Source organism: Marmota marmota, unplaced genomic scaffold, assembly GCF_001458135.2.
Source record: "Marmota marmota marmota unplaced genomic scaffold, marMar, whole genome shotgun sequence".
NCBI classification, from domain to species: Eukaryota; Metazoa; Chordata; class Mammalia; order Rodentia; family Sciuridae; genus Marmota; species Marmota marmota.
In genome coordinates this window covers 18,710,634-18,735,138 of record NW_026000142.1, presented here as the reverse complement: position 1 = coordinate 18,735,138, position 24,505 = coordinate 18,710,634, and the positions used below count along the sequence as shown (strand labels likewise).

General features: G+C 38.5%; 1 protein-coding gene across 1 annotated transcript; it reads left to right on the top strand.

Moving 5' to 3' along the window:
• The first annotated feature begins 1,627 nt into the window (after positions 1–1,627).
• On the top strand, positions 1,628–20,682 carry Gpr37 (G protein-coupled receptor 37). Its single transcript, XM_015488291.2, has 2 exons — positions 1,628–3,457; positions 19,318–20,682. The coding sequence occupies exons 1-2, from the start codon at positions 2,441–2,443 to the stop codon at positions 20,134–20,136; spliced, it is 1,836 nt and encodes a 611-aa protein (XP_015343777.1). The 5' UTR covers positions 1,628–2,440; the 3' UTR covers positions 20,137–20,682.
• The last annotated feature ends 3,823 nt before the right edge of the window (positions 20,683–24,505 follow it).

Here is a 24,505-nt window from a genome sequence, read left to right as displayed (position 1 = left end):
TATTTAACATTACAGTTTTCCTTGGGTTTCTAAAAGTGTTATTCTTGAGCTAGTTTTGGTATTTTCTTATAAAAATCTTCCTGTTTCCTTCATTTTTCAGATGAATTTGTGCATTTGCTTATTTTTGCTGCTGCAACAAATGATCCCAATGTATTGACTTAAACAAACCAAATGGGTAGTTCTAGGTCAAATGTCTCAAATGGGTGGCAGACCTTTTCCTCCCTTGTTTCAGCTCCAAGAGTATTGCTCACATTTTGTGTTGGGTCACATCTTGGCTTCCCATTTCCCCCACCCGCACTACCACTTATAAGAACCTAAAGATTGCAGTGTTCCTGGGTGTATAATCCATGATACTCTTTCCTCTTTAAGATCCTTTGCTTCTCATATGAAACTCCTATTTCACCTGTCAGGTAGCATATTCACAGGTGTTGGTACTAGGTTATGGACTTCTTTTTGAGGGCCAGTATTCTACCTACCAAAATTAGCTTCATGTTTTTCATTGTATTTTCTCTTGTATCTCTCAGTTTTATTGCTCCCCCCTTCCTTTCTTTCTTGTTTCAGATGGTGTTTATTTCTTCCTCTATCACTTTCACTTAACCAATTCATCTGATAGTTGTCTTTTTTATCAGCAACCCAACAGCTGTGACGGGGTTTGGGTATAGTATAAAAATTAGAGGGCTGGGGATGTGGCTCAAGCGGTAGCGCAATCGTCTGGCATGCGTGCGGCCCGGGTTCTATCCTCAGCACCACGTACAAACAAAGATGTTGTGTCCGCCAAAAAACTAAAAATAAATAAATAAATTAAAAAAAAAAATAGAAAGTCATGGTGGGCCCTTTTGGGCGTTCTGTTCATATTATTTGTCCCTCCTGTCATTTCTCACTACTTCATCAAACAAAACTTCCCTTGTGCTCTGGGTAGTTGGAAGTAACCCCTAGTAGGCTGCTTCCTAAATCTACCTTAAAGGTAATGGCACATACAGAGCATTCTCATTCTGAATCCCATTCTCATTTTCTATGAATGAAACCTTCCAGCGCCTTTTCTCTCCTGACTCAGCTCTCAAGAATATCTAAGGAGGTGTGCGCCTTACCTCTCTACTCCCAGGGGTTTGACGCCTGGGCATGCGCACCTGCTGTGGCCTAATGGAGGCAGTGATGCGGGTCTCACTCCTTCCACTCTCTAGTGACCATCCCGCTTCCATTATGCCACCCCTTCCATCTCCTCTTTCCACCATCACTCTGCACCCAGGCTCCAGAACCGGTCTGGCTGGTTCTGATATCTGGGGAATGAACCTGTCGGGTTCATCCCCTAGCCTCTAGCAGCTCGGGCTCCGCGCCTCCGCCCTTATTCCCTCACCGCTGCCAGCTCCTAAGAGTGAAAACCACTACAAATGGCTTGAATGAAACGTGTGTGGGTTTAGTGAGTGGTAAACAACCAGGGGATCCGGTCTCCCAACAATGCAGAATCTCTCTCTAGGAGGAGGAAGGGTAAGGGAGGAGGCACGGGGCAGACCGTTTGTCTCGCCCGCTCGCGCAGTGGCTGAAGCGGCGGGAAGAGGCTGGGCCACCTCCCCCTTCCCGGCCACGCACTGCCTTGCCCGCGGCGGTTCCAGGCACCACACTCTCCGCCCGGTCTGCGCCTGCTGTGGCAGTGACAAGCTTCTGCGGTCGACGGTACTGTCCGCCCACCAGCAGCGCCCTCTTCTCCCCCTTCCCCCACGATTCCTGTCTCTGCAGGGGTACGCCGCCCAGCAGCCGGTGCCGCCTCCTCGTCAACTTTGAGCCGGAGGAGAAGCAACTTTGACAGTGGCCGCAGGTTTCCAGTCGGCTTCTTCTTGGCAACATTAGCCTCGAAAGTCGCTAGGGTTAGGTGGGGCAAGAGTTTCCTGGTGCATCAGCTCTGAGTCTGTTTGCAACCTGTTTCCAACGAGCAGGGAGCGGGGATTGTGACTGTCAGTCATCTGGGGGAGGGGGAGTTGTTTTTCTTTCCCTTTAGAGACCTCGGCTTGCAACTGGATAAAGCAGTAGCAAAAGGATGTAAGTAGGCAGAGCAACTGTTACCAAGAAGGCAACCACCACCCAAAGGCAGGGAGGCGCACAGGGCTTCGTCCGTCCGGGCTTCGCCCAGTCGCAACATTAATCAACAATCAGGTGTTGGTTGCAACTTTTCAAGGTCAGCCACCCGGAGCAGCTCTTTCCTCTCGGAATCTTGGGGGTACACAGTGCTTGGACTGGATTTGGCTGAGATGCACAGGACACCAAACGAGGAAGGATTGTAGGGGGAACCCCAAGACCCATCCCCCACTCTCCCGGTAATCTCCAGTTCCCCGCTGCCCAGGCGGGGGTGAGTATGTGACATGTGGCTAACTCTCCGCAGCAAGTTAGGCAGCAGGTGTTGGTCCTAAGCGAGAGCGGCGGCTGCAAGGTGCGCCCTAGCCAAGCCATGCGGGCCCGGGGCGCGCCACTCGGTCGCACATCGCGGCTGCTGCTTCTGCTACTGCTCAAGGTTTCTTCTTTCTCTTCTGCGCTGGGGTTTGTCCCCGCGGCCAGAAAGGAAACTTGTCTCGGGGAGAGCTGCTCACCTACATTGATCCAGCGCCGCAGCAGGGATGTTTGGGGACCAGGAATTTTTGCAAGAGACGTTCTGAGAGCACGCGCACCCAGGGAGGAACCAGAGAAAGGGGCACGAGATGTGCCCTCCGGGGACCTACCGGCTGCCCGGGGCGGTGACCCTGGTGCTGCTAGAGGGGCGGAGACGTCGGCGGTCGGGCCCTCAGGACCTCCACTTGGAACCTGGAGGTGGAAAAATGCCCGCAGTCAGGAGGCACCTGGAAATTTGGGGAGAGGGGACCCAACGGCCTTCCAACTCTTCCTTCAGACCTCAGAGGAGGATGAGAAGAGTGCCAGAAGCTCTGGTATTTCCCGGCGCAGCCAGGAGCAGAGCGTGAGAACAGAACCCGGAGCCAGCGATCTTTTCTATTGGCCAAGAAGAGCAGGGAAACTACAGAGCACCCACCACAAGCCCCCATCCAAAACAATCAATGAACCTGCGGGGCACGAAGGGAGGACAATTGCACCTCCCGGCAGGGCGCTACCCCAGAATGGGTCCTCTGGTGAGGGAGTTCATGATCGCTGGGGTCCCCGTCGGGGGAACAGCACCAGCCGGCGGGTGAGATTGAAGAACCCCTTCTACCCGCTGACCCAGGAGTCATATGGAGCCTACGCAGTCATGTGTTTATCAGTGGTGATCTTTGGAACCGGCATCATTGGCAATCTGGCGGTGATGTGCATTGTGTGTCACAACTACTATATGAGGAGCATCTCCAACTCCCTCTTGGCCAACCTGGCCTTCTGGGACTTTCTCATCATCTTCTTCTGCCTTCCACTCGTCATTTTCCACGAGCTGACCAAGAAGTGGCTGTTGGAGGACTTCTCCTGCAAGATTGTGCCCTATATCGAGGTAATGCCTTCTAGGGGTTCTCAAGCTACTGGCTTTATCCATTTCCGGGAGTATTGCATCAATGAACTGCTGCTGGACGCACCTACCTGGCTGAACCTCTTCGCTTTTTCTTTGGGTCCCTCCATCTGTCTTTCCAATCATTTACGTATATATGTGTGTATGTAAAAAAAGAGGCAGCTTCTCTAGATCACCTTCAAATTCAGCTGCTTCTGGGCTGTAGGAAAAAAAAAAGATGGTCTCAGAATGCATAGGATTGTTTGGATTATAAATCTCTCTCTTTGAATATGATACTACTTATATTTCTCATTTGGCACCCATCAGAGATTCCAGAGTTAAAATAATGGCCAGTCTATGGTTGTCCTTATCAGAGCATAGCAAGAAACAGGAAAATAGAGAAGAAGAGGGAGGAGGGGAGGGAGGCATTAACATTTATTTACTAGATTTCTAATGCTTCAATGTAATTTTCTCCTCTAGAAAGATTATTACAGTCTTTCAAGATGCATAAGTGGAAGCAACGTTTTATTTGGAAAAAAAAAAGGAAATTTTTTCTTGGTTGATTGGCCTCAGGATATATTAATAACTCCTCAAAATAGTTTACGTTTCTGGCTATCTACCAGGGTATTTCATCTAAAGTCTCAGGTCATTTTTTATATCTCTCTTTTTCCTTCTGAATTTCATAACAATTTTATTATTTTTGTATAATGAACTTAAGTAAAAGACTGGTTATAATGGCACAAAATCTGTTTAATATTCTCCAAGTACGTATTTGCTATTCTTTATGGGTGTAAAGGATTGACAATTTTAAGGCATTTACTCTTAGTCTAGAAAATTTTAGGAAGACAGAGGCATATATAGGTCCCAAACTTTGAAAATGATTATCATTTTGAGTAGGATTTTACTGCTTCATCCTACAATAAATGTCCCAAACCAGAATTGTGGTAGTTGGAATTTGCTCTCTAAATGGCCTCTCTTTAAACACCAGCTCTTGGAAGGGGCCCAAGTGTTTTGCTGCCAGTTGTGTTTTTAGCCAGCTGGCCCTTGATTTTCTCCATTCAGACTGTCCATTTCATTTATGGAAGCAGAAGAAGGGAAACTGTAAATATTCCAGAGCCCCTGATCCTGTCTGGCACCAGGGCCAGTGACACTATGTTCAACATTGTTCCAGGGCCTAAAGCTAAGGGATAAGTAAACAGAAAACAGCACCTACTTAAAAGGACCAAAGCAAGAGACAGTAAATAAGACCCTCTGTTATCTTGACAGGGATCAGATGCAGAATCATTTCAGGGCTACTAAGTCAGCTGCTGTGACTTTGGTAGGTTCCAGGACTTCTCTGTTGCCAAGCCTGAAGTGTCTCTGAAACAACTACACTTATTTGGGAGATAGTTCATTTTCAAATTGGGAAGGAGGTAGTAGAATTTGTGTTCAAGAATATCTGTCTATTTACTAACTGCCCTTTCAAGGTCAATTTCAGTTTAGAATTTCTCTGCTTATTTGAATTACAGGAAATTAATTTATGCAAGAAAGGAGACAGAAAGTAAAGTATAAAGGGAACAGGAGAGGTACCTATCCTAATAAGAGAGAAGGGTATTGACTTGTCTCACTGGAAATGTTCTGGACATAGAGAAACCTTTGTACTGGAAAACAACACAACTGAAAGAAGAAACTGGAGAAAGAAAATTACCAAAGTTCTTGAAGGGAAATTTGAAATGAAAAGAAGTTTCTCAAATTCAGGAAAATATATAAAAACTTAGTTTAGCCAGACCAAACAGTTTTGAACAATGGTATTTATTACACATTTGTTTTAAATTTTTTCTCCCTAATTCTGTTTTCTAAATGTATTGATATTGCCTTCCATTTTTATTTCACTGTCCAATTTAATTTTCTCCTTAAAAATATTTTGTTTTTTTTTTAAATCATTTTTCTCCTGGTCAGTAAAAATCTGTCTTTTGCTTAGTTTCCCCCCATCTTTATGATCTTATCTATTTTTCAGTTATTGAGACTAGGCTTTATTCTTCCTAGAGAAGAAAGACTTGAAAAATATTCCCTTATTTTTTCTTGAAAATTTACATTTTACATTTAAATATTTGCATAATATTTATATCATACATTTAAACATAAATATTTAACATAAACATTCTATATATATTTACTGGTAGAATAGTGAGTCACAATCTTAGTATGTAGTATTTCTATATTCCTACTTCTCCCTTTCTATTCCAGGGTTTTGTAATCTTTGTGGCTTTTTAATAAATCTTAGAATGACCATGGGCAAATAGAATGGAAGGAAAAGCAGGATAGGAGAGAAGAGAATCTGAAATTATTTTGAAATGTTTTAGCATGTTTTATAAAAATAATTATCCGACCATAGTAGTAGCTTCATAATTCCTAATTACTGAGAACATGAAGTTCAAATGTCAAAATAAAGCATTTTTACCTCCAGGAGGCACTGCTGTTTTCACAGAAGTAAGAGAGATTTAGTGCCTGTCCTATGTTGGGATCACACCCTGAGATGGAGATTTATTGGGGCATGAAGTTTACTAAAGCATGCCTTTGGGTTCAGTACCTATTAGGGGATGAAGGAAGCAGGACTGGGTAGAAGGAGAAGTTTCACTATGATACAATTGCCTTAAAGTCTTCAGCCCTCAGTAGGAGGACCTCTAGTGCTAAGACGGATGGGTGGAAGCATGTAGAGAAATCCTGAATTGAGGCCAGAGCGCCCAGTCTTATCTTTCTAACGGAACCCATCATTGGATACAAGTTGCTCCCGGAAGTGGAGCATAACCTTGAGTTTGATCTATCTCTTTGGTAAAGGGCAGTTCCTAGAGAGACAAATGTAACCAAGAGCTATCACCCAATAGCCAAGGGAAGCAATGTTTCATTTCTGAAGGATGTTGGGAGGGACCAGTGTGGGTGGAGAACCACAGTATCCACAACACTGACTTTAGAATTAGCATGTTAAATTAGAGCACAATTTCAACCAACCCTTGCATTTTAGTGATGAAACACAGGACTCAGAAAAAAAATCAGCATCCCTAGCAAATACCTAGTATGTGGCAACAAGACCTTTGGTCTCCATACTTCTCCACCATGTTGCTAATTAGACAAATATCTATAAGGCAAAAGATAAATCCAGTGACATCACTTTTTTCTTTTCTTTTTTTTTTTTAATTGATACTCCTTAGCATCTTTTAAACATTTCTGTATTTACTAGACAGGGAAAACAATATGCCCAGTTAGCATCATTTGTTATATGATGATATTTATGTTTTTTTTTTTTACATTCATAAGTTTCATCTTGTTTCTCATAAACTAGCAATTGGTAACTGATTAAAGTTTTAAAATTTTCATGACTTAAGATAAGTATACTTTTAATGTGCCAAACATTTTGATGATAAGATTCTATAGGTTATATTTCATGTTATTAAAAATCACAAAGTAGATTGGTAAGACATTATTACTATCTTACACTTTTTCGAACTTCCTCCTGATATTTTTCCTCTTGACCTTGATACATCTAAAGACTATTTGACATTTGTCTTTTTTCATATTTCTATATTTTGCCTTTCCATCACTTTTTACTTGTGTTTACTTTCTTGATAGTTCCCTTCCTAAAACCATATATACTTTTATTGATTGATAATGTAGGATCTATCATTTTTCCAGTAATGTGATCAGTCTCTTCCAGTGATTTTTATCTTTTAAACTTTTCTTTATTTTAAATTTTATCCACATGGATTATTATCAACTCTTTTGATTTTCTCTCCATCTTTTTTTTGTTTGTTTTTCTTTTATTTGATGATTTTTTTTTCTTTTGTCAGACTGGATGTTAGTATTATCTGATGTGGAAGGGAATTTTGGGAAGAATTGGGCTTGGTAGAAAAATAAGAATGTTTTTGAGCAGATGCTGCAGAGTCTTTGCAATTGGCATTCTACTCTTCTATTTATTTCAATTTGTTGACCCAAAATGTAAGGATAGCATCTACTTTCCAGGGTAAGTTGAAAGAAAGGGGATTTTATGTTGTGAATATGGCATGTTCATATAGCTGTGAGTAGAAATGTTTTGGGAACTGTTGTAGTTGATAAACTTTTCCCTTTCTATTCCAGGGGTAAGATATCTTTGTGGCCTCACGATACATCTCAAAAAGACCAAATACAAATGAAATAGTAGGAAAAGCGGGTAGGAGAGTCTAGCATTTGAATGAATGGGGGACATCATCATAGATACAGCACTATCAAATTGTCACCAGTAAAAAACTATAATCAAAGCAACAGTCGGATGTGGAAAGTGGGGGGATCATGTGTGTGATTAGAGATGGAGGTCTGGGTGTAGATTAAAAAGGAGAGTGGCAGAGGAGTCCCCACCATACCACTTACTTCAGAATTTAACAAATGTTTAAAGCCAAATCATTCAAGATTTGAGCATGGCAACCCAAGCAGCTCTTTGTTCATTACTTAATAGATTGAAGCCAATCAGAGTAAGTGTATCATATGATCTAGATCAATCACCAAATATTTACTTCTGTTTGGATGTTAATTGGGGGTTTTGAATGAGCAAGGTTCCTCTTTAAAGAATTGATAACCTTCATGATGTGTGGTAGGGCAAAAGTCTTCAAGAAGGTGTAAGATAATCTCAGATGTAACAGTATTTTTATTTTACTAGGATACAATATTCCTGTGTTGGAGTAAAAAGTAAATAAAAGGAACACATCTCACCAGGCCTCTGGTCAAGGGATAATATATGACAAATCTAAAATGTTCTCTGAAGAGCCAGCCTCTGCAATAGCTTTAGAAATACTGGTTTAAAGTGAGTGAAACTAATGCTCTTTCTTGCCTTCAATTGTAGTTAGAACTGACAAGCAAGAAAAGAAGGATATCGAGGCTAAAGGTGGCATGACCACACTAGTTTGCAAAGTTACACCAATTTCTCTGAATACCCGCATTCAAATTGTAGCACATTAAGCATGGCAGATGCTAAATTTGCTTGAGTTGTAAATTAGTCATTTGGTATTCTGATGGACTTTTAAGTGGAAACATGCAGTTTTATTAGCAATTTGGAAATTGCTAATAATATTCTCAGGGAAAATGGACTCAGTGTGTAGGAATGGTGCTTAACAAATATTTTATGATTTCACATTAATCCCTTTGTAATCATTTTCTACACTTCCGTGCAAGTGAAAAATTTTAGTTGATGACTCCAGCAGGAAAGAAAACCAGTTTGTAAGAGTGTGCTTTTATTTATAACTTCATTCCTGAATGGTACATGGTGAAGTTATCTAATTTGAATCTTAACATAAGAAGTAAAAGTTCTGATATTCAAATTCAAACTTCAAATAGTTAACCATTGATTGGAAAGAGAATGTGCCATTTTCTAAAGTTTGCCACTAAAATGTAAACAGAAGCATGCATTTTACTTTACTTCCCTTCCAGATTTATTATCTGGCATTTAGCTTTTAAGGATTATGAAACACCCAATAACTGATTAAGGAACAGTATGAATAATTCACTATTTACTCTAATATTTTTCCAAATGTGTTATTGTGTATTCTTTGAGTCACCATGCATCCATTCATTACTCATTTATTGGGCTTTTCTTCAATGAGAGACATTATGTTAGGAGTGGGCAGGAGGAGATAGGAGAAGAAGGGCAATTTTTTCAAAGACCAATATCATAGTTACGCTACTATTATTAAAGCTATAGAAAAGTAGAATGACGTTCTACAACATAACAAATACTATAGTAGAGGTTTTAACAAAGCATTATGGAATGGACCTGGTTGTGACAAAGATGGAGCAAAAACTGTTTTCTCCATCATTCTTTTCAATCATATTCTTATCACTAATCTTTATAGATGCCTATACATCTGAGATCCATGGTGAAAAGTTACAACTATGAAAATTTTTAATCTTGGTTTCCTATTTTCTAAACCTTTCTTAGACAGGAAGCCCATCATAATTGGCAAGATAATTCAGCAGATTGGAAAGTTCTTTTAAAATATGGAATTTTAAAAATATGGAACCCCATCTCTGCTTTGCATTTATGAGTTCTTATCAGTGATGAGGACATTAAATAAATCAGACTTAAAATTTTTGACTTAGTTTATTTATCAGTGTAATTATAGTACATTAGATCGAGTTTACTTTTTTTTTTTTCTAAACCTGAAAATCTCAAGAATATATGTAGTATTCAGTTTGACCGGAGAGAGTCTAGGAGGCTGGCCAGGGAGCTACTTTGGATGCTATTGTAGAATGGGGGAGTGGGAAGCATAACAAATGGACTTTCCCAAGAACTGATTAACATGTCAAGTGTACACTCAGAGTGAGGATTTGCCCTGAGATGCTGAGGGCTCCCAAAGTATATGGTTATGTCAGTAAAGCATCTTTCAACAGAGAATAAGAAGTATATATGTCTGCAAAAGCTAGAGAGGTCTGAACTTATGTGTCTATCTGAGGTAGTAAGAGTGAGGGTAAGTGAGGTGAGGGTCTATCTTCTTAACTATCATGCTAATGCTGCATGGACCTTGATGGAATTCTTCCATGTTTAATGACATTTTTATGTGTCACAACTAGATTTAACAGTGTCCCACAGGAAACACATGGACCTGTGTCTGAGATGTAGACTGTAGGAGAAGAAAGATGAACAGACTGTTGGGCATGGAGGTTTGTGTCTGGCACTGCACTCTGCTCCCATTCTGCAGGGGTATTCCAGATGTTTCACCTCCCCCAAAATTGACCTGCCAAGGTCCCATAATTAGTCAACCTTGTTGGTAAGACTAATTCTTAAATCTCCTAATTAGAACAGTATTCTTTGTGCTAGAAGAAATGATCCAAACTAAAATTTCAGGGTTGAGTGGACAATAAGATTATTGTAACCCTTAATATGAAGTCTGTATATTTGCAAGGTAGGTACAGGTAGTTTCTACAAAGCTTCCATAAAACATGGGATATAATCTCAGTTCTGAAATCATTCTAGAGACATAAATTTAGTTTGTAAATTTATGATGGTTTTCAATGTTATCTATCTGCACACTTGAATGGTTCATAGCCTTAATGAACCAAGGTCATTGATTTGATTCCTATGTGGAGTAAGTCATTCTTACTGATTCAATTCAAGGTTGATTTAAGGTTGCCATTTTGTCCCCCAAACAGTCCCTTTTCCATATTCCTCACCTTCAGGGTCTTTCCTCCTAAATTTACTGTCTTCTTGATTCAAATCTCTCATATAGGAAAAGTAACTGATAAAATAATTCACACTAAGATGTGAGATTTAGAAACATTGGCTTTTTATAGAGGATTGAATGAAGAAAGAATACTTACTTCACAGAATATCAATGGTAGAATTCTTGTTAAAAGCTTAGAAATTTTATCTTAAAATGTGTTTTTTTCAGTATCACTCAAATCATAATGATCCAGTTACAAATAATTTAATTTTTAATTTGGGAGCACCAGCATGCAAATAATTGTCATTAGTCACAAAGAGAAATAGGTAAAATTTGTTCCTGTTCTTTGGATACTCATCAGGACCCACAGGTGCACAAACCAAAATTAATTTAATAATTAATAAATTAAGTCCACTTAATTTTTATTAGGAATCTTATAATAATATCAAGGATTGAAAACTAGAATGTGATCTTGGGGGAAATTACACTTTTGAAATGAATTCATAATTACTGAGAATAAGCATGGAAAATAAAAAAAATTTAATGTTGATTCCAATATTTAGCTTTTATCTTAGGACAAATGATGCTAATTTTGCTTAATTTGTATTACTATATTAGTGAACACAAAAATTTATAGTTAAATAATAACATAGGACAAACTGTTGTTAAATGGATTTTTAAAACTGTACAAGGAATTCATTGTGCTACAAAAGTAATACTTGAAAGAAAATCTTAATTTAAGCTAGGAGTATAAAGGAAAAGAAGAGATGTATGGAATCAAGAGATGTTTTAGGTTGATATGTCAGTTTTAAACAACCTTAATTGTTTTTTAAATAAGTGTGAGCATGTTATTAAGCTTAAGCAAGAGAAAAGAAAGTGTAAATGAGGTCATTAATGACAGTTGATAGTTGCTGCCTTCAAAATATTTTTTAGGCCATGACTTCAGGAATCACATACATGAGCAGTCAAGATGAATATTTATTCTATGTGGGTGAGTTAGATCAAATATCAGTGATGGGGCTGGGGATAAGCTCAGTTGGTAGAGTGCTTGCCTCGCATGCACAAAGCCATGGGTTCATCCCAGCACCAAAAAAAAAAAAAAAAAATCAGTAATGTAGATACTTTGCCAAAGCTTGGGTGAAAAGCTCTATTTCATTCCAGAGATGTGTGTGTACTTGAGAAGAGTGAGGCAACTCCTTGCTGCTTTTGGTCTGAAAACTCTAATTGACATGTGTTACTGCCATAGTGTGCTTTGTAATGAAGACCTTTTAAAAAAGGTCATCAATAAACATGCTGTCCCTGTTGGTGCTCAAAGCAGGGGAAGTTGGGGAAGTTGCCCTGAAGTGCTGCAAGGAGGAAGGTTATGGAAAATGCTGGAAGCCACAGGCACAAGCCCAGGCCATTTAGGGTTTCAGAGGAAACTCTATCCTGTGCTCATCCTGCTTTTCTCCTGACTGTTGTTAGTCCCACAACCACTGAGTTATAATAGGTTATCATTCATGGCCCAAATGAATGGGTTTTCTTAACAATAAAGTCCTTGTTTCTGAGGGTCACTTGTAAACAAAGGACAACTCATAAATAGATGTATTAAACATTTTTATATGAAATAGAAGTTAGATTAGAATGTCTGTTATCATAACCTTCCTTGGAAATTACCCTATTTTATAAAAATTAATGTATTCCAGTCATTTCACTGTACTTAAATATGTAGAGTTAATTTCACATAAAGGGCATTTTGCTTAGAAGTTCTTTTTTTTTTTTTTTTTTGTTTAGAAGGTCTTTGATCATTCCCCCCACCCCAGTCAGTGGTAATCTTGATGTGCAGTACTAAAAGTTTAGCAAAAGGTAGTATTTATTTAATAAGAGTTGTACTGAAAAAAGAGAAGTGCTCTCTGATGTCTGTTTCACAGGTTACTTTTCATAGTTGCTTCATTCCTTTAGTTGGTAGTAAGCTTCTGAGAAATGGAGTAATAGAAAAGACAGACTCCCCATGGATTACTGTTTTCATAGAGCATCTGTGCACTCCTTCATACTATTTTGAATGAACATGGACTTAATGTAGTACAAAGTGGATATGTTAATCCAGGTGTCCTCAGGGCCTGATATTTGCATTGAATTAGAAAGTTGAGCAGGAGAGACAATGAAATCCAATAATGTCATGATCTGTAAATTAAGCTTTCTACCTCAATTACTAACTGTTTTGCCTTATAGGTTTCTTTTCACTTGTTTTATTTTTAACAGAAACCTAGGCAACCATTAATCTTCAAATTAACTCATGATGGACAGAGCAGTGCATTTTTTTTCCTTACTATGGAAGAAGACAGTTTTACTCTAAATCTTTCCCTGAAGTCACTGTTGCCACATATCTTGTGGGATGGATTAATTTCTCACCATTAATTTCTCACTGATATAAAATGGCTATCTTAAATTGGTTAACACAATAGCTAAACTGAAATTTGAAATTCATGATTTCAAAAACACAAGTTTAAGAGAGGGATGAAACATTTGAAGGGTGAGCATACCTATGGTTCACATAAGTACTGGGTGGAGTTTCTCTAAATCCAGTCTTGCCAATGTTGATAAAGGAATAGCTGAAGAGATATGCCATTTCCATTCAGATGACCACATTTGTGCTCTTCATTATCCTGATTGGACCACCTACTTTTTGTTAGTTTGTTTCTGTAACAAAACTTAAAAGGTAACTCTAGAAGCCATTCTTAAAAATTTCCTTTATATTTTAAAAATCCTCTATATTATATAGATTTATTTTTTCTCACTCCAGTGGTTTATTTTCTTTTCAGTATTCATAATAATGGGAAGAATATCGATTTCCCTTTCCCTTTATTAAGGAAACTGAGGCAAGGGAAAGATGAGAAGTTATCTGTCATGGTACTGAATTTCATTTGGAATATCTAGGCCATTAGCTAGAATCATTTGCACATTGATTGTAATTAGAAATAAACCTTTTAAAATGATTTCAAAATGGAGTCCAGTTAAGGTTAGTAAAACAAAGTTTTGAATACAATGAAACTATTATATAATATGAATAATTCAAGCCTGTAGTATTCATTATGAAGTATTTTATAAATCTCAAATTAACAAATATTTCAAAAGCACAACTTTGATTCCTAAAATGTATTAGTGTGTAAAAGAAACACATTTAAACCTCAAAAGATCCTCTGTATTATGAAAATAACATATAAAGCCAATGGCATTCTTTCCTGTTCCTTTTCTATTTTTCCTACCCAGGAGCAAACTTTATGAGGGTTACTGTGAATGTCAAAAACAACAAAGAACATATTGAGATCTCAATTCTGGGTGGTTTTCAGCATTATCTTGCCTTTGTGTGCATGTGTTATCTTCGCATTTCACAGATTTATTTATTTATTTGTTTGTTTATTTATTTATTTATTACTCCTGGGCCCACAGATTTAAATGCATGCTTTAAAGTACTGGCACACATTTAAATGCTACTGGCATGCTACTCTCCTAGGTTTTTATAGGTGTTAAAAAGCCATATGTCAAATGACCAAAATCCCAAGGTTATCTTCATCTAATAGGCTAACTAAGACAGTGATAATATTTGCAAGGAATTAGATCATATCCCCTGAAGGGAGATTTTGTAAGGGAGATTTTATTATTTGGTCAGCTTGGGGAAACTAGTTAGGCATCTGTAGCAATTTCCAAATATTTTGGAATTATATTTGTCTACCATTTTTATTTTAAGCCAGTGGTTCTCAAGTACAGTTTCCAAGCATACGTGGATATGTTCTGAGCAAGGGAAGTCACTGCAAACATGTCAAGAATTGTGCATAGTCGAGTCAATCCCTCTAATAGACTGTAATGAGTCATTCTGTGTATAAACTAATTTGTTGAATGTGTAGCAGCAGGTGTGGGATAGTCAAAAAATTCCTCTTTGGATTCCAGTTCTCTTAAGGACAGATTCATCATTGTTCATAGCAGCAAGCACAGTATAACATATCTGGTAGTTTCTCTGTTGCTCTCAAAAAATGAATATATATTTATACACATGCATCCACACACATAGCATTAATGTAGTGGCTCTCCTTGCCACTAAAAACGGAGTTCAATAAAGCCACAATAATACTGAAATGGGAACAGTACATCATAGGGGTGATCAAGAAGAGTGGCCCTTGACCCCCTGCTTTAGCACTGGGGCTGCCACTTCCATGTATAAATTCTCAGGCCTCAGCTTCTGCTGAGTCTCTCCTGTGCTTTGTAGCAATGCCGTAGGTGGCCACAACTGCTCAGAGCCCAACTGCTCTGGATGTTGACAGGGCTGGAGCTGAAGGAGCTTTATTGTTGTCATGCTGGGCTACAAAGAACAACAGAACATTGTTGTTTGAAAAAGAAAAAGATCTCAGAGTTGTTTGTTTTGATTCCCTTGCCATTTCTGAATTTTGATGCCAATTCCCTCACAAAACTCAATATCTTAGTTCCCCACATAGTGAAAATTTTCTGTTTCCAGCTTTCCTCTGATCTTGAAATTCTCAAAGTTAATAGTATTTTCTATTAAAAGTGTTTACAGTTCTGCTTTTGTTGCTGTTAATTATTCCTCCTATTGCAATTTAATCATAAGAGATTTCATCTCATTCCATCTCAGGATGCTGCTTCAAAGTACTACCCTTCTAAGCCAACGCTTAACAGCTTTCCTCCCAGGAGCATATTTCATAGTGATATTGAATTTTAGCAATCAGATATGGTCATTAAATGTAGAAGATCCAGCATTCATGATACAGTTTTATAATTGCATATAATTGCACTATTCATCTTGGTAGAATCTTTAATAAGCTGTACATAAACAAGTACATTTAAAATTGTGATGGAAATCTTTTCATGTTATCACAACGTTTAGGAATTTTAATTACATGGGTAAATTTCATATATGTGTAAGTAGAAACTAGGCCAACACCACTCATTCAAATGATTTTTATCAATCCATTCAGAGGTGTGCAATTAATTCTTTACATATGTTACTGCCTTCTATAATGATTTGGAGAAGTACTGAGCAGGACCTTCCCACATTCTTGCTTTTTCACATTACAAAATGTGGTGCATAAATATCTGAAAATATCTGAAGTCACACTGCAGGCAGTGGCAGCAGGAGAGCAAGGATGTCTAGGAGTGGCATTTGGGCTGCAGTTGCTGCTGGCCTCTACGCTGAAAGTACTGTCTGCACCTGGGGCAACTCTGCTTTCCTTATTGGCACCTTCAGCAACTCTCTCTGTTACTCCTGTGACTTTTCTGGATTGCTCACCCTGTTTCAGCGGGATCCTAACCACAGAGGATGTTATCAGTGAGAAGTACAGTTGGAAAATGGGAAGCTGTATACAGGAGATTTTTGAGTTTATTGTATGAAAACTGGAAAGGATCCCTCCATCCATGATTTGTCAAGAAGACTACAGATCAAATATGTTTGAGATTCTAATTGGTACTAAAGCTTTTAGGAATCATGTCTGAAGAAATGATCATCTGTAAATAAAATGCACTGCAAAATAATTCTTGAGCAAAACGTTGGAGCATCTATAAGTGACACACCCCGGCTTTCATTGTCTTGTGAGATGGAATATATGGAGCTTAGAAAATGTTCTCTTGCTTTTTGGAAAATGTTCTTTTAATTAAAAGTGAATGTGCAGCACAGCTTCTCATAACTAGAGTTGGCAATCTAACACACCCATCCTAATCCACATCCACCCACATGCATGCGTTTGCTGTTACCTCTCATGAACTCCTCTGAAACCAAGTTGGAGGTAGAGATGCAAATGCTAGCAGTTCTAATAATTGGTTCAGATTTTTGAAAATCTCTACACTGGTAATTAGAGAGATTAGTAGAGGAGAAGATGCTATCCTTTGTGTGTTGTTTGCTTTTTGAAAGTAATGATATGCTGAGCCTCTAACAGACTGCCTCTTCTCAGAGTCTCCAGTATTTTTATATTACGGAGCTTTCCTTTTATTAGAAATGTTATTCATAATTTAAAAAGAATGCAAAGCATACAGCCTTAACTTCATATTTGTGGACTGACTCAGGATATATAGCGACAGAGAACCATGCACAAAGATTTGCCTTACTGAAAACTACACAGAGAGGCTTGCTGAGTATTTGCATATATCTGACAACTTGAAATTTTGTTTTATATTGTTAAGAGAAATGAATCAAAGCATTTGAAGACTTTAAATCCAAAGTGTAGAAAATCTATAAAGTAAAGTAGAACAATATTGTTTGATGTAGACCTTTAGATAATGGCAGGCCATCCTCAGATTTCCTCAAGTGTGGCAATTACTGATATTAAAAAAAAGCATAATCAGAAGATAATCACACAATGTTGAAGTCAGTGTTAGAATTATTTTTGGTCTCCAGTATAGATTAAAAACAAATTTCCATCAGGGTTAATAACTCATTAGTTTCAAAGTTAATTTTTACAAGGTAAATATAGAATGGCTTTTATTTTTTTCCCAGTCATATTAGACTGATGTTTCTTATACTAGTCTTTAGCGGGGATTTCTGAAACAATCAATTCTTGGAGAACAAGAGTTGTTATAATGAGCTCTTTATCTGTACTGATTTAGAGCTCTGTTAATCATATTTTTCCTTATTTTTGATTTTTCACGTAATTAAAAACCTGTTATAACTCACTTTTGACGTGTTTCCCTTAATAAGCATGAGACTCGTCATGGCATGGAGTAATGTTGGTATTTTCTATATTTTAACTAGTAGACACTGTGCAGTGTGTGAGAAGAGGAGAGATTATTTGACATTGAACTCTTAGAATTCACAAGGCAAGTTGCCATAGCTCTGGTGACAGTGACAGCTTGAATGCAGTAGATAAACAACAAATGTTTCAAGTACTAAAATTGTATGGCAAATGGTTTTCCTTTTGTCAACATGATCACATTGACTTTAAAAAATCAGATATTAACTTTATACATATATTTTTTTACCCATTGACCAAGTCATGACCCATAACTATGTTTCTTAAACATTCCCACCAGACCACAGAGGAGACTGAATGCATATACTCAGGTTTCTGGGGTATAGTTTAAAGCATTCCATCCACTTAGGACTTTTCTTTTAGTATCCTGTTTTATCTGAAGCCTCACTAGCATTTTACATTCCGTTCATATCAATAATGGCTACATTAATAAGCACTAAACTACATAAATTACTCCAAAAATATTTGAGTAAATTTGATGCTCCCAGGCAAGTGCTATGTTTATTTTGGGACTTTGAAAACCATCCTATCCCTCTTGGGAGAAAAGGACTCCTTCTTATGTCTTTTACCCCTAATATTAAGCTTGGCATAGAGCTGATATCAATAAATATGTGTTTGTGTTGGGTATGTATGTATCTGTGTGCTGATTAAAGTATGTGTAATACTTAATATAGGCAAATGAATTCTGTTTATATTAGGAATATATTTTTATATTCTTGGAAAAACTTTTGTGTGAAAAACATAGGATCATATTATTGGTTCTTAACTTTTGTTATTCATTTAGATTTAGACTTTTGATTTTGTAAATTCATGTTCCCTTGAATTTTATCTATGAGATTTGTCTGAGGCCTGGTTATAAGGTGCACTCTTCCAGAGAGGATTTGTGTTTGCCTATACCAAGCACCTGGGTGATTGTAAATACATTTTTGATCCTTTTGACAACCAAAAATAGATAATGTGAATTCTGGCCCTAATGCCATGTAAGTGCAGGTTCTCAGAATGTGTCAGGATTTATTTTCCTTACCCACATCCCAACCCCAATTCACTTCCAACTCAGGTTATGCAGGCTAGTTTCTCTCTCTCTCTCTCTCTCTCTCTCTCTCTCTCTCTCTCTCTCCCTCTCCTCTCTCCTCTCTCCTCTCCCCCACCCCCTTTACACTTCTAAAGATGTCAGTATTTAGGAAATTTTTAATTAAAAAGGGGTCTTTGCCATAATCCTTACCCATATCAGCCCCAGCTTTGTGTCCCACCTCTGCATACCTGGGCACCTGGCCTCATCTGTCCAGCTAAAACTAACCTGAAACCCTCATAGGCCTGGCAGATACTGCTGTGGAAAACATGCCTTGGGGATGGTGGTGGTGGGGGATCATCTCTGACCTGCTTAGAATTTCTTTTCTCATTGATCTTAGCCTCTGAAGAATTCCTCTTTCCTTTTTTCCATAGATGTTTGCCTTTGAAAATAATACTAAAATGATTTATTTAGAAATTAGAGGAGACTTTTCATTATCTAGCTTTCTGGAAACAGTGATCTTGATTGCTTGCTGTGTGTGAGGCACACTATTGACCCTCATGCTGGAAAACATGACCTGTCTTTTCAGTAATGAAAGTGGGGCATAACCCTTATCTTTACTCCTTATCTGGATCTCTAGGTGGCAGGCATTTTCAGGTTGTCCGAAATTCTTAGAGTCTCTGAGTTCTTATCTATAATAAAATGGTATTGGAATAACTGACCTTTATAGATGTTTCTAGTTCTAATTTTTTTTTCTTTTACTACATCACTGCATCACTGTATAGCCATTAAAATATTATTCTATTTTTATTCTTACAGTGATTCAGCTGCAGTCACCACTCCAGTTACCCATGACTCCTGCAAACGGTTCTCTCTCACCAATCTGCATTTATTTCTTAGTGCATTGATCTTTTCAGAGAGCGCCCAGAATAAATGTTTTTTTTGGTTCTCCCCATCCCGCAGGTTGCTTCTCTAGGAGTTACTACCTTCACCTTGTGTGCGCTGTGTATAGACCGCTTCCGCGCTGCCACCAATGTACAAATGTACTATGAGATGATCGAAAACTGTTCTTCAACGACGGCCAAACTTGCTGTGATTTGGGTTGGCGCTCTGCTGCTGGCACTTCCAGAGGTCGTTCTCCGCCAGCTGAGCAAGGAGGATCTGGGGTTCAGTGGCCGGGCTCCTGCAGAACGATGTGTCATAAAGATCTCTCCCGATTTACCGGACACCATCTACGTTTTAGCCCTCACCTATGACAGTGCGAGACTCTGGTGGTATTTTGGCTGTTACTTTTGTTTACCCACACTTTTCACCATCACCTGCTCTTTAGTGACTGCAAGGAAAATCCGCAAAGCAGAGAAAGCCTCTACCCGAGGGAATAAGCGGCAGATCCAACTAGAAAGCCAGATGAACTGTACAGTAGTGGCATTGACCATTTTGTATGGGTTTTGCATTATTCCTGAAAATATCTGCAATATTGTCACTGCCTACATGGCTACCGGAGTTTCACAGCAGACAATGGACCTACTTAATATCATCAGTCAGTTTCTTTTATTCTTTAAGTCCTGTGTTACCCCCGTCCTCCTCTTCTGTCTCTGCAAACCCTTCAGTCGTGCGTTCATGGAGTGCTGCTGCTGTTGCTGCGAAGAATGCATCCAGAAGTCTTCAACAGTGACCAGTGATGACAATGACAACGAGTACACCACAGAGCTCGAACTGTCTCCTTTCAGTACCATACGCCGGGAAATGTCCACTTTTGCTTCGGTTGGAACTCATTGCTGAAGGACAGTACTTGGTTTGGTCAGATTTGCTTCTTTGTTTGGTTTTCATATCCTGTGAATGTTTCTACTTCATATTTTTCTTTAGGGGAAAACATGCAAAAAGAGGGGGGAAAATTTAAAAAAAAGCAAATAAATACATATTAACTACCATAGAACTGATTTTGCAAAATAATATTTGTGCTCTGAAAAAAATGTTTATATTTGGTTATTTAAGAAGAATGAGAAGGCCGATAGTTTAGATTATTTTATCTGTATGGTGCTAATATTTTATTTGAAAAAGTTACTGCACCTTAATTTAATTAATTGCTAGATTTCTTCCTTTCTTTAAAAAATTACAATTGTTGTATATTGAGTACAGCCATGTGGTTTTGCAAGTTACCTTATGTTTGAGTTGTAATTGAAAGTATATTGTATATGGTATTGTGAGATGATTTGTATTTAGAGGCATTCATTCACCAAGTAGCACCAAATAAATTACACTTTATTCTTTAATGTCATTGTCAATCTACTTTTAACCAACATTCAATAAATCTTTTAATTGCCTTAATGACACAGTTACTGGTTCTATGCACAACTTAGAATTGGCCTTACTGCTTTATAATTATATGCTCCGTTGGGGCAGGTAATCACTATGTTATAAAGAAGCATTCCTAATAGTACTATTTTATGTGCATGACTCATAAAAGTATATTGTATATTAAAACAAAACTGTATTTTTAATATTCAGATATAGATGTAAAATTACTTCCTAATATTTACAAAATATAAATAAATAGAGTAGGAAGAAATTATCTTTTTTTTTTTCCTAATAAATTCACTTCTGAACAAGCATGATTTTCCCATGAGGAATTATGGGCAGAATCAAGAATAAAAAACAATGCACTTGTCATCCGGTTTTCCCTCAATGCTGACCTTTGAAGCTTTGTGCATCCTGCATGAAGCACTCTGAATTCTAATTTTCCTTCTTTTAAAAAATAGACTTGATTAAATCTGTATGAATTAATTTCTTTAAGTGGAATGAAAGCACAGTAGTAGAATAGTAAAATATTCCTACATCTTGATTAGAACACTTGAATATTCAAATGCTACCTTTGAACAGATTCTTTATAAATTCCCACTAAAAAACTAATGCTCTGACCAGCCCAAAGGCCCAGCCTCTTTCTAGGATGACTCTTTTTTTTTTTTTTTTTCTTTTTTGGTACTAAGGATTGTACCTTAGAGCATTTAACACTCAGCCATATTCGCAGCCTGTTTTTTATTTTGATGCAGGGTCTCACTGAGTTGCTTGGGGCCTCCCTAGTTTGCTGAGGCTGGCTTTGAACTTGTGATCCTCCTGCCTTAGCCTCCTGAGTTGCTGGGATTACAGATGTGTGCCACTGCACCTGGCTCAAGCTGACTCTTAATGTAACACTGAGAGGGAAAATATGGGTAGGGTTTTGAATAACCTGGCCAGTTCTAGAACCAAATCTCTCCAGTCTCCTCTTGGAGATACCAACACAACTTTCTACTGAAGTTTAAGGCTTCTCTTGTACCAGGATACAGAGTGAAGCCCTACCCTGATGTAACTGTTCTGTTTAGAGTGGTCTGAGCTGAAGATTCCCCACCCCAACCCCAAAACCTCAGCCGGTGATCTGGATCCATGAGTCCTCAGCCCACCCCTGCTGATCTCCTCCTTGATCTTGCTGGTCTATTTGGCCTCTCCACTCTCAGGATGTGAAGCTCAGAATCTCTCAGTCCAGAAGCATCTGCCTGTGTTCTTTCTGTCCCACCCAAAATAGGAGATGGTAGTTTAATAATGGGGTTTATTCTGTTTTTATATTTAGTCCCACTTTGGTGGTTAATTTTGTTAGCCAACTTGACTGGATTCAGCAATGCTTAGAACAGAAGTAAAGAACTGGAAAATCCAGTGGGTCTGTGAGGATGTTTCCAGAGAAGATTGGCATGTGGGTCAGTGAACTGAGTGGGGAAGACCTGCCCCAAATGTGGTGACACCATCCTATAGGGTAGAGGCCTGGAATGAAAATGCAGAAGAGAAAAGCTAGCTCTGTCCCTGCTCTCCCCTTCTGACCAGATGTGTTTCCCCGTGGCTGTTGCCCAGGGACATCAGACTCTACATTCTTCAGCCTTTGAACATGACTTGTACCAGTAGCTCTCCGGGGGCTTTCAGGCCTTGACCCTCCTGCTGAATCAGTCAGATGCAGGCTTGCTTTGTCTTTCTCTCTCTTTTGCTCCCTTCTCTCACTCTGAGGCTCCAACTACTGGTTTCCCTTGTCTCTCCAGCCTGCAGAGAGCCATTGTGAAACTCTTCAGCCTCTGGCTTTCTGAGTCAATCTAATAAATTCCCTCTTAGAACTAAACAAACAAACAAACAAACATAAACTAATGCTTTCCATTGGGATTATTTGAATCCCCTCTCTTTCCTCTTCAGGAGTTTAAGTTGCAGCAATTGGGTTAGATACTGGACATGTGGGGCATATGTCTAAATGAGATGACAAAGACTCTGACCTGGTGACACAGTGATATTTAAAAGCTACTAAAAAAGAAATGTGGTTGAATTCCTTCATCTTTAAAGAAGCTGCATGATATGGAAACACAATTTTCTATCCAGGAATATGTTTCTCTAATGGTCAGTTTATATACTGTGTAACATAACTGAGTCAGTGCCTTTCTTCTTTCAGATTTTAACATGATGTTATTTAAAATAATTAAATTTCAGAGGTAGGAAAATTAAATAGATGTGATCCAGACCATTTATCTTCCAGATGAAACCTAATTATCTAAATGACTACTCACACTCTTCTTTTCCCAGTCCGATACTCTTCAAAGGGATTTTTCTCTCCCTCTGTGTGTATGTGTATATGTAATCATGTATTCTGTTTTTTTTTTATTTGTTTTTTACCCAGGGACACTTAAACACTGAGCCTCATCCCCAGCACTTTTTATTTTTTATTTTATTTTGAGACGGTGTCTCACTCAGTTGTTGAGGCTGGCTTTGAACTCACTATCCACATTTTAGCCTTCCCTGCCACGGGGATTATAGGCCTGCCCCACAGTGCCCGGCCCACTATGTGTTCTCTAAGAGGTTTCAGGAATGATAACAACAAGGCATCATTGTCCTCTTTTCACGAGGACAGCTGAGGACACCTAGGTTGGCTGCAGAGCAGATCAATAATAGTGATTTCACATTTCCTCTCATGATACTTGGGCAACTTTATAAATGAAGAAACATTGATGGAACACATTAAATAGAAAAGATTCTATGCTAACTGAGGGTAACTAGAGTTTAGTCTCAGACCTTAAAAAAACAGAAAGAGGTGGATGGGCAAGAAGGATTGAGACAAAGAAACAACTGTGACATAACCAAGGACATGTCAGGTACCTCAGGAAGGTGTGAAGTTCTGTGACTGTTCAGAAAAGAGAACAGGTCACACTGGGGGAGAGCATGAAAGGCCTCATGAGAAAACTTATAGGTAGGCTTTGAGAGGAGTGGTGTGAGGAGTGGTGCTCCAGGGAGAAGGAGAGAGAGAGAGTTTAATGAAGGAACAGAGGAGGAACTTATTGGGTACGATGGAGGAATGAATGAATAGTCCAGTTTGGCTCCTGTGCATGTGTGTAAAGAAGCTAGAAGCGGCTGTGGTTTGGATATGGTTCAGATATGTTTCCCAAAGGTGTTGGGAGGTGGCATAATCTTTAGAAGGTGAGGCCTAGGAGCCTCTGGTGAATGGATTAATGCTCTCTAACGAGATTTCTAGATCTTGTGGGACCCGGTTGGTAATGTAAGAGCAGAACTTGTCGTAAAGTAAAATGTAGTTGGTTTCTTCTACCCACAGCCTTTCTAATTCTCAATCATGTTGTGACACAGTAAAGGGGCCCTCATAGGAGGCCCAAGCAGATGGGGCAGCCTGATCTCGGATTTTTCAGCCTTGAAAACTATAAATGTAAATGAACTTTTTTACTTTAAAAACTACCCAAACCTGGGCATTTGGTTATAAGAATGGGAAGAGGATTTCAACAGAAGCCTTATGGAAAATAGTAATGAAAATGTGTACTGAGGCCTTATAGTAAAGGGGTCATGTTTTGAAAGATGTTTAAATTGAATTCTTCCAAAATTGGAGCTTAGTTTTTAAGGTTTTGAATCTTACACATCATCTTAACTTTGTAATAGAAAGTTCAATTTGGAAATGTATAAATCGTATTTGTGTTCCTTAGCCAGAACAATTTTGTGGTTTCAGGAGAGTTAACAAAAACTTTTTCAAAATCTATTTCTATAACTGTATAATATAATGTACTCAATTTAACACTTCTTCAATGATTCAGAATTAACAAAGCTTTTAGATTCATGGTGCCATGCATCAACTCAATGAACATTT

Bases quoted from the DNA above. Each gene is read 5' to 3' on its own strand.
- Gpr37 (XM_015488291.2), top strand. From the start codon at position 2,441: ATGCGGGCCCGGGGCGCGCCACTCGGTCGCACATCGCGGCTGCTGCTT. The intron at 3,458-19,317 runs GTAATGCCTTCT...CCCATCCCGCAG, and splicing joins AGATTGTGCCCTATATCGAG to GTTGCTTCTCTAGGAGTTAC.